The sequence below is a fragment of the Mustela nivalis genome, assembly GCF_964662115.1.
Source record: "Mustela nivalis genome assembly, chromosome: 6".
Lineage (NCBI taxonomy): Eukaryota > Metazoa > Chordata > Mammalia > Carnivora > Mustelidae > Mustela > Mustela nivalis.
The window spans coordinates 151697132-151714450 of NC_139025.1; the positions used below are offsets into that span (position 1 = coordinate 151697132).

General features: G+C 54.1%; 1 protein-coding gene across 9 annotated transcripts in view; it reads left to right on the forward strand.

Moving 5' to 3' along the window:
* Nucleotides 1-11196: 11196 nt before the first annotated feature.
* Nucleotides 11197-17319, forward strand: part of SLC28A1 (solute carrier family 28 member 1) — a 42686-nt gene continuing 36563 nt past the window's right edge. Inside the window, exons 1-5 of one of the 9 annotated variants that reach the window (XM_082736155.1) lie at nucleotides 11197-11213; nucleotides 12177-12292; nucleotides 13040-13151; nucleotides 13975-14063; nucleotides 15244-15335. In XM_082736155.1, coding sequence (XP_082592281.1) covers nucleotides 13056-13151; nucleotides 13975-14063; nucleotides 15244-15335 — 277 coding nt within the window. In that variant the 5' untranslated portion in view covers nucleotides 11197-11213; nucleotides 12177-12292; nucleotides 13040-13055. Of the gene's footprint in view, nucleotides 11214-11434; nucleotides 11453-11702; nucleotides 11806-11833; nucleotides 11938-11957; nucleotides 12360-13039; nucleotides 13152-13974; nucleotides 14064-14921; nucleotides 14974-15243; nucleotides 15336-17319 lie in introns of those variants that run through there. The other 8 variants (XM_082736154.1, XM_082736160.1, XM_082736161.1 and 5 more) reach the window with 8 other exon arrangements.

Sequence of the window (17319 nt, forward strand, 5' to 3'; positions counted from 1 at the left end):
CTCGCCCGCATCTGGTGTGGTTGTAGGCGTATGAGGTCAGGGTCCCCTCTCACCAAGCGGATGCTCTGAGGGCGCCCTGCAGCCCCTGGGCCGCCCGCAGCAATGAACCCAGGCTTCGGCTCCTGGATGGATGCGCAGTCTCAGCCCGTGGCCACAGCCACACGGTCTGTGCTGCTTGTCCAGCTGGGCTGATGGGGATCTGGGGAACACAGAGGAAGGACCCCAGGAGGGAAGAGCAGGGCTGGAGGCATGGGGGCCTGCCTCCCCCGCTACAAGGCCACCCCGGGGACCAGCAGCATCTGCCTCTCAGCTGCTCACCGGCCCTCGCCTGCTCCCCAGGCTGCTGAGGCTTCTTCGTCCCCAACAGCCCCAAGCTGCCAGCCGGGCCTTCCTTGCCTGACAGGTAGGCCTCTCGGTTTTGGCACTTCTGACTTCTCTACCTCCTCTCTGTGCTCAGGGGACTCTCCCCACTTGTTCCTCTTGCCCCCATGTGCTCCCGACCCCTGGTGACCTGAGCTGGCGTGTGATCCATTCATGCGTCCGTCCGCTCGGCACACGTACACGCAGCACCTCCTCCGTGCCAGGCCCCCCCGGGCTGACAGCCGTGGGAGGCACAGATACGTGAGGCGGTCTCAAAAGAGAAAGGGGTTTCATGGGAAGGGTGTTGGGGCAGCTCCCAGAGCCAAAGGAGTAGCTGAATGATTGGGCTTGAGAAGGTGGGAGCTGCTGCTGTGGGCGGATTGACACCAACCAGCCCGACTCCCTTCACTCGAGATTCGAATTCCTGTCCTAGAGCTCAGGGCACTGTGGAGAGGGACAGAGGCCGTCTTCCAAAGGACCAGGATTCTTACCAGGAGAATCGTGGAGAGGAGGAGGGTAGAAAGGACTTGGCGGCAACAGCAAAGATAACCCCCTCCCAACACACACACTGTTCTTCCCCCCGACCTAATACGACTCTCCCACATAAAACCAAGGACAAATTCCGCCCTGCCTGGGCGAGACTGTTCAAGGTCACGTCCGGTGACTAAGTCCAGGGGCTGCCATTCTCCACATCCAGTATCAGAAGTGACACTCTTCCCTCTGCTATCACAACCCCATTTTGAAATTCTGCAACCTGGGGATAAAAATGAACCATAGTCAAGGCAAATTCTTGAACCCAGCAAAAGAGGCAGCACGGGTAAGGCCCGAGACCATTTCCAGAACAGGTCATGAGAACGAATGCCTCCTGACTAGGGAATTTTCCATCTGTTGGAGTGACCCCAAGCTTCCGTCCTGAAGTCCGGCTCCTTGGTGGTCCTGCCCTTGCGGCAGGTGTTTTTTTAGCACGGCATATGGAGGCCCAGGAAGCACTCTTAGACCCCCCCACCCCCACTGCCTCCATCTACTCCGGCCCCCTTCTAAGCAGCAGCAATCAAATTTTCCCTTGAAAGGGCTAATCACCCTACTACTCCCATGACCTCCTGCTGTGTGTCAAGCTCTAAGGAGCCTGTACTAGCTGGGTGTGCCTCAGTTTCCAATGCATGTATGGCTATGACATTTTGAGGATGTGTCTCCTTGGAGACCAAAACCTCTGCGCCAGACTTGTCCCCGACCTCAGGCATGGGCAAGGCATCAAGATGGAGCGAAGTCTCTCCCCTCTGCACCTGCTTCCCAGTGTGTGAGGGCCAGTGAGCACCAGGAGATGCTCGCCAGTTCCGAGAGCTTGTGCTGCCTCCAGCGGGTCGGTCCCAACCACTCATCTGGCGCCCCGGCTGAGTTTCCCGCAAACCATCTCACCGTCCGAGCAAGCTGACTGCTCCCGGACCGCAGGGATCCTGATCCCAAGAGTGAATGCCATCGGCCCCCACCCATTGCTTTACTTCTGCCATAGAGTGTGTCCTTTGGTTGGATGCCCTGTGCGGGGTGTCACAGTGATGTTTCCGGCATCTGATAATTCCATGGATATTGACAGTGGGAGAGGCATGATGGGGAAAAGCAAATCCACATGCAGATAAAGGGCCCATAGTGGTCGAAACCGATTCCTGCTCTCTTGAAATGACAGATGTAGACTCGGGAGGTTCAGTGTAGAGCAGGAGGAGGGAGCATGGAAGGACATGGGCGGAATTTATGCACGTGGCCTACCTGTGGCGTCAGAGCCCTGTCCTAGAGCATCTCCTTGATGCTCTGAGTGCTTCTGGCCATGGCTCACTGTGGCTGGGTGGTCAGAGAACCCCAGCTCATGAGGGGCAGCACGGCCCCCCGCTATGCTGTAACCAAATATTTAGGCTCCCCCAGAGCCCAGTGGCAAGCCAGAGCACCACGTCTCTAAAGGGAATGGTTCCTTGTTGGCCAGAGAATCACCTGGTTCTGAACCCTGGGTTTCCCTGCCATTCTCTTCTTGTTAGGACTTGCCACAAGCTTCATTAGCCCTCTGTTGTGCCACGGGCCCCACACGGCTCCCCAATATGCCACAGAGGGACATATCAAGCCCCCTGGGATCTGTTGGGTGATGGGGCTGGCAGGAGAACCGTTCTCCCAGCTGGAGAACCTTCCCTTGCTCTCAGCCCAGCCCAAAGCTGGTGGCCCTCTATGTCACTCAGTACATAGGTCAGAACAAGAGGCCCTAAACTGGCATTTTTAATGGAACTGGGTCTTCGTGTTAAGGGACACACAATGCGGTCATCTGTTCTATGTTGTGGAGGAAATATCCTGACCTCATCAGACCGCTCAACCCCTAGAAGCTTTACAAGACCTTTAGACCTTTTTTTTTTTTTTTCCATTTTCACATGATTTATCTCCCACCTCTGACTCACATACGTCTTATCAAGGCATCTAGGGAAACTGCTGACTCCAGGCTCTATCAGCACGATGTGGTCAGTGTGAGACAACACTGTGCCAGTAGGGGCAGTGTCCCTGGGGGCCAGGTGGTGGCCCGGAGCGGGGTCAGCTAAGATATACTGCCCTCCTGCAGCCCAGCTGAAGATAAACGCCTTCTGAAGTTCTTTGTTCATCAAAATAGAAGAAAAAAATGAATTTGCTTGGCGAGAAGGCCATCTCTGGAAGGGCACCTGCCATGAGAGACGTCACTTTTTAAAGCTTACAGCAATCCAGAGACTTCCCTGTGTTTTGCGCTGACCAAGCGGAGCCGTGGTGGGAATCGCTAGGACGTCACTCTCGAGCCGTTGGTAGTTAAACTGATTTATTCCTACACCCCCCTTGGAAGTAGAGTTCTACCTTTGATTTACCGTTTTGGTAGGGAGGGGGATTCCAGTGGCCTGTGTTTGTCGTATCCTACTCTGGTCGCTCTTACCCCACTCATCAGAGCACCATTGTGGGAGGGATGCCTCTTTCCAAGTCGATCTGTTTCAAGCAGGCAGTCAAAACAACCAGTGGCCGGCTTTGAGATTCTTCTGTGTCTACCATGGTGCAAATTCAGTGCAACCATCCCCATGGGTTGGCAGACTGCATGCTTTTCTGTGCTGCCCAGAAACTGGACAGCTTGGAGCCAGTATCCTACGGAACTCCTCTCCCCAGGTTTGGGTATTTCTCTCTTCCTTCTATAGTTCCCAGATAAGTGGATGCAGATCACTTTGGGGAAGGCCAAGGAGGGTGGGCAATATGCATGAAGTGTTAAAGTAAGGTTTCCCTTCAACGATATTTGGCTTTCTCTCCATCGAAGATCTGGAAATTAGTGGAAGATTTTGACTCCATCTTGGCAGCTTGAGACAGACCTGTTTGCCCAACCTCAAGTCTTACGTTATTGGTATGACTAGATGATATCTAAGGGACTGTCCGGTCTTCTCTCCTGGGACCCCAGGGTTGATTAGCCGCAGCTGGAGGTCTGGTTTCCATGTCCATGACCATTGTGACGAAGACTCTACTTTGTTCCTCGTATCCGTCTGAGAACAGGGTGCCCATTTCCATAGCAGCTCTTCCAGCCAGCATTCTAGGCCTGGAGAGGAAAGCCAGCAGGGCCTCACCCACGTCTTTCTCATGGCAAGGAGCAAGACCATCTTCTGGGGCCTGTCTGAGGACAGGGAGAGGGTGCATGGGCTGGATGCAGGCAAGGGACCCAATAAAGCGTTCTTTTCTCCTGAAATCTGTGAGCTCCTGTTTTCTTGGATAGTTGGTCTCTTTCATATAATGTAGCATTGGGTCAACATTTTGGTCCAGATTTGTGTTATCCACCCCCCCATGCTGCAATGGTTACAAACTGTATCCTGCTGTTTGAGATTCTGCCTTAAATGTAGATTTTGCTGAGCAGACATATCAATAAATACAACCTGAAACAAAATTATATTCCACCTGTCTCGGTCCAGCAGCCTTTAAAAAGCTTCCATAAATTTTCCCTATAGTTTTTGACCATGTGTATTAGCTATTTAATATAGTTTCTTCCAGGTGTAACTCTTCTTTTTCCTGCTCTGATTCTGCCTCTCATCCCCTGAGCTATGTTGAGTATGGATTCTGGTTATTGGCCGATCAACAGTGTAGTAGGGGACAGGGTTGGGTCTCCATTTTATGACTCAATGGTGCCAGTACCCCGGCGCTGATAAAACTCAGCAAGGCTGTCTCATTCATTAAGCTTATGAGAAAATGGGATTTGTGCACCAAAAATCCATCTCATTGATTTTTAATGAGACGTTTAACCAACCAGGAAACCAGACACTTGCGTCGACCTGAGAAGCAAATTCTTCCCTTCTTTTTCCAAATGGAAAAGTTGTTAGGCGAGCTTAGAATGAGGGAGACAAACTCGAGTTCAGACCCAGCTTTCTTGGCCAGAGGAGTTGGAACCTGTTGCTTAAATTCCCTGAATTCTGCTGCCTCATTGTTGTTTAAATCCCTTTACTAGGACTTTCACAGACTGCCTATCGTATGTGACCATTATACGTTCTGGGTACATAACAGTGAACAAAACAGACATAGACTCCTCCCCCAGGGAGCTTACAGTCTAGTGGGAGAGACAAACATTGAACAAACACACCAATAAACGTGTAATGGTGAATTGTGTGTTAAGTACTACACAGCAGAAGAATGGGGCTGTGTAGAATTAGACTGGGGCTCTCAGGAGCCAACCTGAAGGCGTTGATACATGAGCTGAGATCAGAAGGCTGTTGGTCAGAGGAACGGGAAGAGCGTCCCAGGCAGGGGAAACAATCCGGTCAAGGTTCTGTGTCCAGTTGTAGCAGAGGGGTGGAATGAAAACTTGTGTGGATAGTGCGCGGTCAGTAAGAACACTGTGGTATCGAAATACGAGGCTGAGAGACCAGCGGGGCTAGACATGGAAGGACATTGGCACTGAACCCCATGAGCAGTGGTGCCTCGGTAGGATCAGTGGTTACTGGAAAGAGTAGAGAAACCCTCCCATGGCAGTAGTGTTAAGCAAGACGGAGTTATTTCCTCCTCAGGAAGAGGTCGGTAGGCATTAGGAGATCTGGGCACGGCCCACGTAGGGCTGGCATGGTAGCTCTAGGATGTTGTCCAAGCCAGGGCTCCTCCGGGTCTCCTCTTTCCTGCCAACCCAAGCAGTAGCAACTGACCCCAAGTGCAACGTCATGAATAGAAGAACGAATGCAACTGTCAAACAAGAGAGCTGAATTCTCGGAGTATATAGTCGAGTCAACAGAGAATGCCTAAAGTTGACAATAAAAAATAGTCTTTGTATTTTTATCTATCAATCATCTATCCATCCATTTATCTGTCATTCGCCTATTTTATTTCTGGAGTTGGCTGTCAGAAGTGAATAGACAGTCTTTCTGTAGGTCGGGTTGGGGGTGGGGCTGGTCTCTGGTTTTCCTGGTTCTTGTCTCTCTGAGACTGTCCAGGGGTGCGCTCCCTTTAAGTATCCTTTTTTGGTCATTTATGTGACTCTTACTTGAAACAAAAGTACCCACTTTGGGACCCCCAACTCCTTCTGCTTTAGGGACCACCTATCTGAGTCGTATCCCACCCAACCATGCAAATTGGAGCCCCATTGTTGAATTGCAGTGGCAAGGTCGAGGTCGATGGGATTCAGGCTCTAGGAGTCTCTGGGTTCAGGAGGCTGCGGTTGTACGGCTGGAACCAGCTCAGGGAAGGGGGTCCTGGAACCCATGAGGCACTGTCCTCTGGCCTCAGAACTCATATGGTTCACAAATGGCTCTTATCTATTGTTTCCAAAGGGTAATGAGGAGTAGCAGCTGCTGTGCCCTCAGCCTCAGAGGACATGGCGCATGTGCAGACGGAGGGATGCTCCTGTCACTTTCCATACATCCCCGGGTGGCAGCATTACGACAGGAGATGAGTCTGCAGATTCCCGGCCTGACGGAATGGTCTAGCCAACTGCTCTGGCCACTGGCTTTTTAATGACTTGTCTAGTACTTCCAAGTCCAGTATGGGATATGGCCTCCATGGTTCAACCGGCTGTTGTCATTTCCAACCAAACTAGACACCCTGGTTTCACACTAAACCACTTTGGTTCCACCAAACCCCCATGAGATTGGAACAAGGCTGCAGACAAAGCCAGGGTCATGTACGAGACCCCCTGAGGCAGGCAGAGGACTGATGGGAAAGACTCTGGGCATGGGCCCAGGCCTGGGGTAATCCTGCAGCCTGTGCCCTGCTTCCAGCAGCCTAGGAATGAGGGTGCCCTGCCCAGGCCCCTTTACTGGGGACCCATCCCCCAGGTGCTGTGAGTTAGTTAGCTCACAGCCGGCCCTTGTCTGAAGAATTGCCCTGAGTCAAATGGAGGCCTCTTAATCCCTCCCCAGTCCTTGGCCCATGACCAACTGGTCTGGCCTGGCCTCAAGGTGTGACTAACCTATGGGCAAGTTCGTGTTCCAGAGCTTTCCTGTGGAACCCAGCTAAAGCCAGATTCTAGTCAAGACCACACTTTTATTTTCACCCTTGCCTCATTCTATCCCTTCCTCCCCTTCTGCCAAGAGCACCCCGTCCCTTGCAAATCACTTGAACAGGAATCCCCACCTCAGGCTAAAGAATATACCTGAGACCATCAGGTGTCCTGTTGTGTGGACTCTGCCATTGGAAGAGAAATTTCACTGGGGCTCTTCTTTTCTTTCAGGACAAAATGTATGTGTTTGTAGCAGTTGGAGTCAGATTACTCAGGTTCAGTGGGTGATTGTCCAGCATATCAGCCCCTGCAGAATTCTTGCTGGGTCTTAGGAAGTTGCTCAGAGACACAGTGTCCCAGATTTCACGGGGTCTGACCAGAGAACACAATTTAGAGCCATCAGCTTTAAGTGTGAGCCCAGAATCCAGGTGCCAAGCAGCTGGCGAGGTGGAAACATGGGGTGGGCAGTTTGAGTGTCTGACCCAGAGCTCCCAGATACAAACATGTAGCACGATTCCCCATGATTCTACTTGGGACTGTTCAACTTCTCCATGATGGCTCCATTTATGGCGGTGGTCCCCTCATCACACACCTGCATGGAGGACAGGTGGGGAGAAACAGTGGCAAATACCGACCTTCTTAGGTTATTATAATGGTTCATCAAGACCACACAGGTAGAGGCCATAGCCCAGCCTGGCATATGCCAAGCTTCTCCCATCTCTTGGAACTATAGAATCCATCTCGGGGCCACTCACATGCTGCTCTTCTTCAAGGTGTGAGACCCTAGTGTCTCTCCTTTCTCTCAAAACGGGGTGGTTGACACAGATCTCTACCCCTGCCCCTGAAAACCATCTTGTCAACACTCATCCTGTGGGAGACACTCAGCACGGCCTCCTGACCCACAAGGTGGCCAATGTTTAGCTCCTGGCTCTCCACAAACCCCACGGCCATGGAGTGAAGGGGATTGGATCCAGCCTTTGGAATAAGAAACTTGCTTCTACAGGAAGAGTGAAATGGAAAGGAAATGTTTCAGAATGAGTCATGGTGTGTGACTGGCAGGTGCTCACAGGAGGAACAGTTGGTACTAGTCAGAGGAGAGGCAGAGGCGAGGCTATGTCTTTCATTCCATGGCTCGATGTTATCGGTGGAACTCCACCCGGGTGGAGGGAAGCAAGCTACGCCTGGAAAGTTCCAATGTCTAGATGTGACACTCAGACGTGTTCATTTTTGTTCTAACAATTGTATGTAATTTGTGAAGCCCTACTGGTCAGTACCTTTTCCTATAGACACTACTAGTGGTAGATTCAGTTTATTGGCTGCTCCCAGGAGGCATAGGGTCCTCCTTGTGGAAACTTCTATAAAAATATCAGCCTTGGGGCTCCTGGGTGGCTCAAATCTGATTCCAACTTTTGATTTTGGCTCAGGTCATGGTCTCAGGGTACTGGGATGATCAGTCTCTATGCTCAGAGGGGTGTCTGCTACTCCTTTCCTCTCCTTCTGCCTCTGCCCCTCCCCTCAGTCTCTCAAAAATAAATAAATGCAAAATCTTAAAAAAAAACAACAAACAACAGGCTTTGCTCTAAAGCTCAGTGGGGGTCCCATGAGACCACTTCTCTGACAGAGGAGAGGAGGGAACAATGAAGGACTTGTTTTTGCCTATGTAATGAGCCAGCTTCTCAACTGTGACTCAGTGGGAGCTCTGGGCCAGCAAGGCCATGGAGATCCTAATTAGTAGCGCCCATGTCCCCTGCGGATGACTCGTGGAAAATGGTGCACCTCAGAGGGGGGTTACAGCCTTTGGTATAAAATCTGTCAAAGCTAGAGACGTCATCCTTGAAGCCAACGGGATGATGTGAATTACGACCTATCTTGGTTTGTAGAACATCTGAACTTGACCCAACTGAAAAGAAAACATGTCAGCCTCTCCTTACGTAAGAAGCTGACAGGAGGTGGAAGGGGCAGAGGGAGATAGAACAACAAGGGAAATGTTCAAGGAAATGAACCACGAGGGAAACAGGCTTCACAAAATAGCAACCAGCTCAATATTTAGAGATAGTGATCTCTTAACTGTTCGGGGAAACTTCCCCCTGCGTGGGTGTGGGACCAGGTGTCCTTCTTTGCCCAGCTGACATAGATGAGCCCCAGAGTCATCCTCTCGTTCTCTTTTGGGTAATGGCCATTTGTGCCCATCTGTTCCCAATGAATGAGCAGGGGTGAGGGGTGGACTCTATATCAGGGGACCCTTGGAGAGTCATGACAAGCCAGCTAGGGTGGTGGTGGGCTGGGGCAGGGGGTGGGGGAAGGCTTTGGACTGCTTCCTTCCCTTGTGAACACCTAGACATGTGGTAGAGTTGCTAGGAAGAATGCCATCCTCTAAGTCTTGGGAGAGTCCATTCCCCAAATTTATAAAATTTATATGAGTTACATTTTTTATATTAGAGGTTATAAAAACCTAAGCTGTTTCTTCTGCTTTTGTAGTTTGCCCTGTGTGTCTAGAATTTGTATGTGCCTTCGAGTTGGGAATATTTCTGCCACGACTATAGGAAGCCCATCTCTCAGCGCCCCGAGGACAGGAAACGTCGTATGGCATCACCGGCTTTCCTTTCCGTCAACCGGCTGAGGAGTAAGAGACAGAAGCAGGTTTAGGAGAGAAGGATGACAAGCTCCTGTTTATGGAATCTGACAGCGAGAGCCTCTCTTGTTGTGTGCGGCCTGGACACGGGAAACGGTGCCACAGAAGGGCCTCGTCTGGGAAGAGCCGAGAAGTGTGAGCACAGTCATGGGATGAGAGACCGGGGAACACACCTTCTGGTAACGTCTGCCTCTGACCGTTCGGAACAGCTCACTCCCCGGCCCTACGAACGTTCTCTTTCTTCTCTCAGAGCCTGGCAGGGAGAAGGATGCTCTCCCCGCTCTGGCCAAGAATTCCCCCGACACAGGAAGTGGCCCCAGGGAAAGAACACCAGAAACAGGTGTGTGGCTGCCTCTGACAGAGGGGTTGGGGGTGTGAGAGGCAGAGCAGGCTCTTCCGTGCAAATCCTTTCAAGTGCTGTTTTGTTTTGATTGGAAGGGAAAACACACACACACACACACACACACACACACACACACACACCACTGATATGGGAAAGTAGGTAGATAGAGACAGAGAGAGATGTGGTCCTTGCCTCTGCCCTGGACCCAGCGTCCTCAGCTCAGTCCCAGGCTTCCCTCCCCCATTGCCGACCCCATGAGGGGACAGACCTCAGAGACCACCTCCTCAGGAAGCAGGCATGCAGAGGGCCAGCTGAGGTCACTCAGCCAGAGGGTGGGGACAGCCAGGATGCCCAAGGTCCTCCAGCTCTGGGTTTTTCCCTGGGGATGTGGGAACTGCTCACCCCAACCTATCCAGCTTCCCAACCCCCAGCCTGGGGCTCTCGGCCAAATTCCACCTAAAAAAAGTATTTGACTTCTGGGATCCAGGATCACTTAAGGCGATCTGGGGTCACTCCTCCAGACTCTCTCAGCTTGGAGAAGGAAAGCAGTGTCAAGGCATCCCCGAGATGGACCCTGTGACAGTGGTGACACCCGCCAGCCTGATGGCACCAGGCTCTCTGCCAAACACCTCCCCTGCGTTAGCTCCTTGAAGCCCCATCAATATTTATTTCCGAGGTAGGTACTGTACCCCCCCTTGTTAACTTGAAAGAAACAAGTTAACTTTCAGAGTCTTTAGGGTCTAGCTCAGGATTCAAACCATGACACACTGCCTATGAAATCCGTGTTTTAGATCAGGGCACACAAAAATGTCAAGGGTTTTAGGTGCAGCATAGGGAATGTTTGGCAGCAAGCTTGGCTGCTGCTGGCTGAGCTCTACCCTGTGCCTTTCCTCTGGGTGCCAAGAGAAACCAAGAGAGGAGGGGGGAGGCGAAGAGGGAGGAGGAAGGGGGAGTTGGAGGGGAGGGGAGGGGGAAGAGGCTAGAAGCAGGCAGAAACAGAGAAGCAGGTGCAGCCTCACCGGGGCTTGACCAGGCCCCACGGAGATGGGCGTCCTTTAGGATAAGCCAGGTGATGCCGTAGACACTGAGTTTACAATCAAGGCAACACAGGAGTCCCCAACAGAGTGGGGCAGGGTGTGGATCTCTGCCCCAGATGGCAAGAAAGCTGGTGTAGTCTCAGGCTCCTTTGAAAAAGCAGTAACATAAAGGAAAAGTCTGGAGAACAACCCCACAGACTCCAGGTTGCCTTCAGGGGGTTCAGCCTCAAGGGGTCTTTAACTGGCTGTTGTCTGTTTATCTCTACACAGTGTTCCATGAAGCACATGTAATGCTTTGGTAATCACAGCGATGGACAAAAAATGTTTTTAAAGACAAGGGGCACCCCCCCCCATCCATTACCCTCTCCAAACATCTAGAACAACCGGTGTACGCAGGTAACCCTCCAGCCTGTGTTACCAGGAAATGTTTATGCATCACATGGGGTTTGGTCCTGAGTGCACATTATTAATTATTAAAGACATGTCGTCCACCCTGTCAGAACAGTTTAATGTTTAGTTGGGGGACTGAAACATTAATGTGTTTGTCCCTTGACTTCACATACTTTTGCTTAGGTGTTGGCTAAAAAAAAAAAAAAAAGAAGAGGAAGAAGAAGAAAGAAAGAAATGATTACATGGCATGTTAACTAACTGGAATTTAAATAAAAATTTGAAAAAAAAGAAAGAAAAAGAAACAAATTACTTATATGAGAAAGAAGGGAAAGAAAAGAAAGAGAAAGAAAGAAAGAAAGAAAGAAAGAAAGAAAGAAAGAAAGAAAGAAAGAGAGAGAAAGGGAGGGGGGAGGAAAGGAGGAAAGAAGAAAGGCGGCCAAACTATGTGATTTCATTCCGTCGTCCGGACGTTTTGGAGGCTTGGACATGAGCCGCCGTCGCTGTTTGTGACAGCAGCCTGGTTTCCTTACCTTTGAGCGCAGGGAAAGAGCTTGCTGTCAGAATCACTAATTCCGTGAGGAAGGGGCCCTGGGGAGATGTGAGATGAAAAGCAAACACACATGATCCTCCAGCCTGGGTGACCTCGAGGGCCGGTGGAGAAGCGGGCCCCGGGCTGGGTGGGGGCGAACCTCAAAGAATGAGAATAGTGAAGACAGGCTTCCTGGAAGAGGTGGGTCCATATAGGACCCAGGGAGAGTAGACAGGAGGGCATCTCACAGGAGGAAGGCAGATGAAGTTTAAAAGCAGGAGCCCAGCAGGCCAGGCCCAGAGTGGGACCCACAGGCTCTGTGTCCCTTCTCTCTGAGAGCGGTTGGGGTCCCTGCCTTGGCCACCGCCCCGGGCTCTGGAGAGGGCACTGGACGGAGCTAGGTGGGAGGCCCAACTTCCAGGGTTCTGGACTCTGTCCAGGAACCGGGACTGAAAAGAGAAGACGGGCCGAAGTGCAAGCAGGTCAAAGTCATCTTGTCCCCGTGGAAATACACGCTCCTGTCCAGGCACGAAAGTAACTCGTTCACCACAAATACGTGAGTAGGACGGGGGTCCTGCCTGTCTCTGGTGGCTGTGCGTCTGCGTGTGTGCACTGGTAGCTAGGTACTCCTGGGCTCTGCCTGTCTGTGTGCTTGCACACGTCTCCTTGCTCGCGTGGGCGCCCATGTGTATGTGCTTCTCACCGTGTGAGCTTAACCAGGCTGGGGTTTGGATCGAGTAGGGTGCTCCCCAAGGGGAAGAAACAGAGAGGAGACAGGAGTGGAGAGAGATGGGGCCTTAACTTGGGCTCTTATTCAGATGAGTAAAGCCTATGAACTTGAGGGAAAAAAGGACTATGTTGGCTCTCAGAATTGAAAAGTCCAGTGGAAGGGCTAGTTTCAGGTCTGGAAGAGTCTTTGGGATATTATTTTTCCAGCTTTCAGAGAATGGAGAGTATAATATGGTGAAGCTATCCCTTAGTGACTGCTTTAGTCGTTAACCTGCTGTGGGAGTGCTGAAAGCTAGAGCCTCTTTTACAGAATCCCTTCTTTGACCTCCCCATGAGATGGACAGAATTTGCAAGGGCTTGGGCCCCACGGGTTCAGAAGTGAGTGCAGGAAGAGGCGCCTTCCTCTGGGGCCCCCCAGGCACAAGGAGGGTTGAGCTCTGGGATGATCGAAGCAGCACCAGGTGTCCACTCCCCATTTCCATCCGTCTCCCATCCCCCTGCCTTCTCCAGGCCCCCTCCCTGGGTCCTGCCTCACCTTCTGCTTTCAGCTTTGGGTCCTGACTTTGTCTTTCAGCTAGAAGGTCTGACACATGGAAGACAAGACACCAAAACCAGGAGAGTCCATCTCGCTCACATCTGTGGCTAATGGTCTGGAGAACATGGGGGCTGAGTTCTTGGAAAGCCTGGTCTGTCTCCTTCCCCTTCCCTATTTTGGCTTGTGAGGGGGCCCTTTGCTCACCATCTTTTTTCACCCCCCCCCACGTCTTTGTTTGAAAACTTGGGGAACCCCCCACAACATGTTGGCCTCCTCCACACCGAGCAGCCCCTTTATTTCGCTCATTGTGCCCTTGTGGTGTGCTGGGACTACCTGCCCTGGTTGGAAGGGAGGTTTGAGCAGTGAGCTAAGAATCAAGGAGAGACCATGTGATCAGAGGTGGGGTGGGGGTGGAGCTCTTTTGGGGCTACCGCCTTTGAAAAGCTGGCCATCTTGTCCTCGCTCTGGAATGGCCAAGTAGAGGCCCACCCCCCAGAACTCTGGAGCTAAATATGGCACCCTTTTCCCACCCCCCACCATTCCCAACACATGCCCCTGCCCCTTCAGCACAATGTGCAGCCCCCGGGTGTTCCTTTCACACTGTCCTCTGTAGGAGGAGCCCTTCTACCCCCCAAAACACAACTCCGCAGACAAACGGAGGGCAGACGGCATCCTGGGGCCATGCCATGAGTTGGCTCCACCTGCGGCTTCCCCGACTGGCTGCCATTGAGCTTCCAGGGTCCCTCCTGCGTGCAGACTATGGGCTCCCTGAGGGAAGGATGCGTCTGATAATGAGTCCAGCCCACAGTAGGCAGTCAATGTGTGCTTTGCAGAATTTAATGAAGTTGTCCTCTAATGACTTCCTGTGTGAAAGCCCAGCCGCCACCCCAGCCCCCTCCTGAGGTGCCCATGGTCATGCAGGTACCAGCCAGGGTCTCTCTCTGCTCTCACTGGTCCCTCTCTGGTGGCTTTAGGAGGAAGGCCGGACCCCTGGTGACGTCTTAAGTCCTGCAGAGGGTGGGGACAGCCGGACGGAGGCCCGCCCGGAGCCCTTCTCAGGCTGGTAGGTGGTCTCCAGGAGGGACCCTGGCCTGGGGCGGAAGTCACTGTGGGGAGCAGGGACAGGAACCTGGTCTGCTTGACAATAGGGAGGGACTCCCAGAACCTTTGTCAAAGAAAGGAGCAAACGTGCTTTAGCCAACCAATGAGCACTGTGGGCAGGGGTGACCCTGGCCAGGAGCTCCCAACCTGCCTTGAAGTGGCTGGAACAAAATCCCTGCAGGGACCTCAGTATATCCTGTGGGGCTGTTCTGACTGAAGCTGGCTGGGGGCCCGGAAGCAGCCTGACCCACCCCCAACCTCTCCATCTACCTGCTACCCCATTTAGTCTCTCGGGCATCGCTGGGAACCTCCAGGCTTGGTTTGAAACCCCCTGAACTGGTCTGGTCCCCTCATTTCCCATGGGGTGGCTGAAGCCCTGAGAGGAAGAGAGACCGGCCCTGGTCACACAGGCACCAAGTGGGAGCCTAGAACTCGGTCTCTGGATGCCCAGGCTCGCACGGGTCCCCACTGGCCAGATCCTGAGCTGAGGAGAGCGGGAGGAGGAGGGTGGTGGAGGGGAGGTGGGGAAAGGCTGCTTCCCTTAGGAGGCTGGAGTTGGAGACAGGGACAAAAGGGGCGTCCCTAAAACAGCAGCTGGTGGCTGAAGTGAGCACCTCCTCCATGCCCAGCCTGTGGGGCCCCAGAGGCCATCCCAGTGCCCGCCTTTTCTCCCAGGATAGACAGGTGGCCCGGTGACCAGGCAAGAGCTGGCATTTGCACTGGGCCAGGAAGGCGGGTGCTGGGGGGCACTGCGGGCATGGAGCCGGCTTTCACAGGCTGCGAGGGGCTGCGACCCAGGCGGTGAGTCTCCCGTCCCCAGGAAGAATGCGGAGCTGGCAGCCTCCCCCACCAACCCCGGGCTCCGCAGACAGGTGGGTCCTGGTTTGCGCATGTCTGCAGCGGCCGGTTCGCCTCAGCATCGGGGTCACATCCCTCCCGAGCCTGGGGGCCGCGTTCTGGGGTAGGCGGCGCGGCCGCTCCGGGCCATTCCTCAGTTGGCTCTGGGGTCCTGTGACGTCGAGGCCGACGCCCCGCTTGGCCCACGCCTGCACCTCGCTGGGGGTGTGCCTGAGTGGCTTCTGCCTGAGGTGTTGGCAGGAGGGGTCTGGGGCCCCTGGCGGACCCTGCCGGTCCCCCCACAGGAGGAGCCTGTCGCCAGCCCGGAGGGCCCGACGCTTCTGCAGGGAGCACGCGCCGCTCTGTCGATGGATCTGCACCGGCCTGCTCTGTGCTGGTGAGCCTGGGGCCCCGCCCCACCTGGGAGACAGCCATACCCCTCCCCCCAGGCCCCCTACCAGCACCCACCACCCAGTCACCCATGTCCCAGGGCACCCACTTCTCCAATAATTCACCACCCCACACAGGGCCGGCTCCAGGCTAGAAGCTGGGATAGCGGAAGGAAGACAGATCAGGTCTTGTCCCCAAGGCCCTCTCTGCTCAGTCAGGGAGAGGGGAGCTAATATTTCCCCATGACGCAGCCAGCCAGCTTGGAACACCGAGGAGGGATGGGAGTGATCGGGGAGGACGTCCAGGAGGAGGTGACATTCAGGCCTCAGCAGTTGAACAGGAGCCAGCCAGGTGAAGCAGCCAGACGATAAGGGGTGAGGAAGCACTCCATGCAGGAGCCCCAGGAGCAGAGGCGAAGCCCGGCGCAGTGCGGGCAGGCTGCTCGGGGACCTGAATGTTACCCCAGAGCCAGAGAGCGCCACTGAGAGATTGAACAGGCAGGCGTTGGGCAGGATCCACGCTGGGGAAGCCTGGGAGAGGGAGGCAGGTAGGACGAGGAGGTGGTGAGGGCGGCCGTCCATGGGTGGGAAGACGGAGTGTAGGGGACGGGGAGGCCCTTGGGAATCTACTTCTCCAGCAAACCTGGGAGCCCAGCGAATGTGCAGGGTGAAGGACGCCCTGGAATCCGGGGTGCCTTGGGGTTCTACTCAGGCGGTCGGGTGCATGATGGGACCTCCACAGCCGGGGAGCACGGGAGTAGGCAGCTTTGTCAGGTGGAGGGTTGGCCAGTTGTTTGGAACAGGGTGCTGAAGGCACCACAGCCAGGCCTTGGAGGAAGGGAGGGGGTCCCCAGGGACGCCTGGAGAATGAATGGAGAAGCGCGCAGTCTGGGGACCAGCTGCACAGAGGGTGTTGGCAGAGGAGGGGGCAGAGCGAGCCTGAGGGGGTGTGGGGATGGGGGTGGGGGACGGGGGACCCAGGAGCCCCGGCGGTAGGGGTGGTCAGGAGAGGTGGAGGGCTCCTCTGCGGAAAGTGGGTCTGTGGAACAGGGACGGGGCAGTGGCCGGGGGATTTAGTGACCAAGCAGGTCACTCGGGGGCTGCATGGAAGTGAATGGGAGGTGACACAGGGCAGACAGCAAGGACAGACATCTTTCCGCAGGGATTCTTTACGAGGACAGGTGGGAATGTTAACAAGCAGGGTGTGGCAGTGTCAGGGAAGGTGTGTGTTGGAGACACGAGACCCTTGGACCACGTTTGTGAGCTGAGGTGGGGGGAGGGGGCATAGAAAGAAGGGGAAGGGCGAGGAGGCAGATGGCAGGTGGAGGGCAGCCCCCTAGACCTAGGGGAGGAGGGCAAGGGGCCCGCGTGGAGGGGCAGGTCACCTCGTCCTGCAGGTAGAAAGTGGAGAGGGTGTGGGTGTGGCGGCAGAGACCCCCGACAGGGGGCCAGGCAGGGAGAGGACGCAGAGCGCCATGATGGCCAGGGGCCGGGGTCTCCGTGTTGGAAGTGAAAGCAGGGTTGTCTGCTGAGAGGGGCTGGTTCGTGGCCCCTCGGAGCTTCCTTCTAGAGATGCCTGAGACCGTGAAGTCTTCTTTCGGCAGGATCTGAGCCCGGCCTTCTCTGCCCGCTTGCTTCCACCCCCACTCAGACTCACACTGGCTTCTGCTGAAGAAATGATTGAAGTAGGAGCAGCTGGCGGCTCAGCCGGTTAAGCCTCCAGCCCATGACTGAGGCTCAGATCCCGATGTCAGGGTCCAGAGCTCGAGACCCTCCCTGCTCAGCAGGGCGTCTGCTTGAACCTCTCTCCCTCTGCCCTCCCCCTCCTTGAATAAATAAATAAATTCTTTTAAAAAGGAAAGAAATGATTGAGGAAGATCATGAAAATGACCTGTCTCACCCTCTCGCGCCTTTGTCGTGGCTGTCAGTCAGTAAATGATCCTTTACAACGCCCGCTCTCGATTTTCTCCACATTTTCTCCCGCTGTTTGAT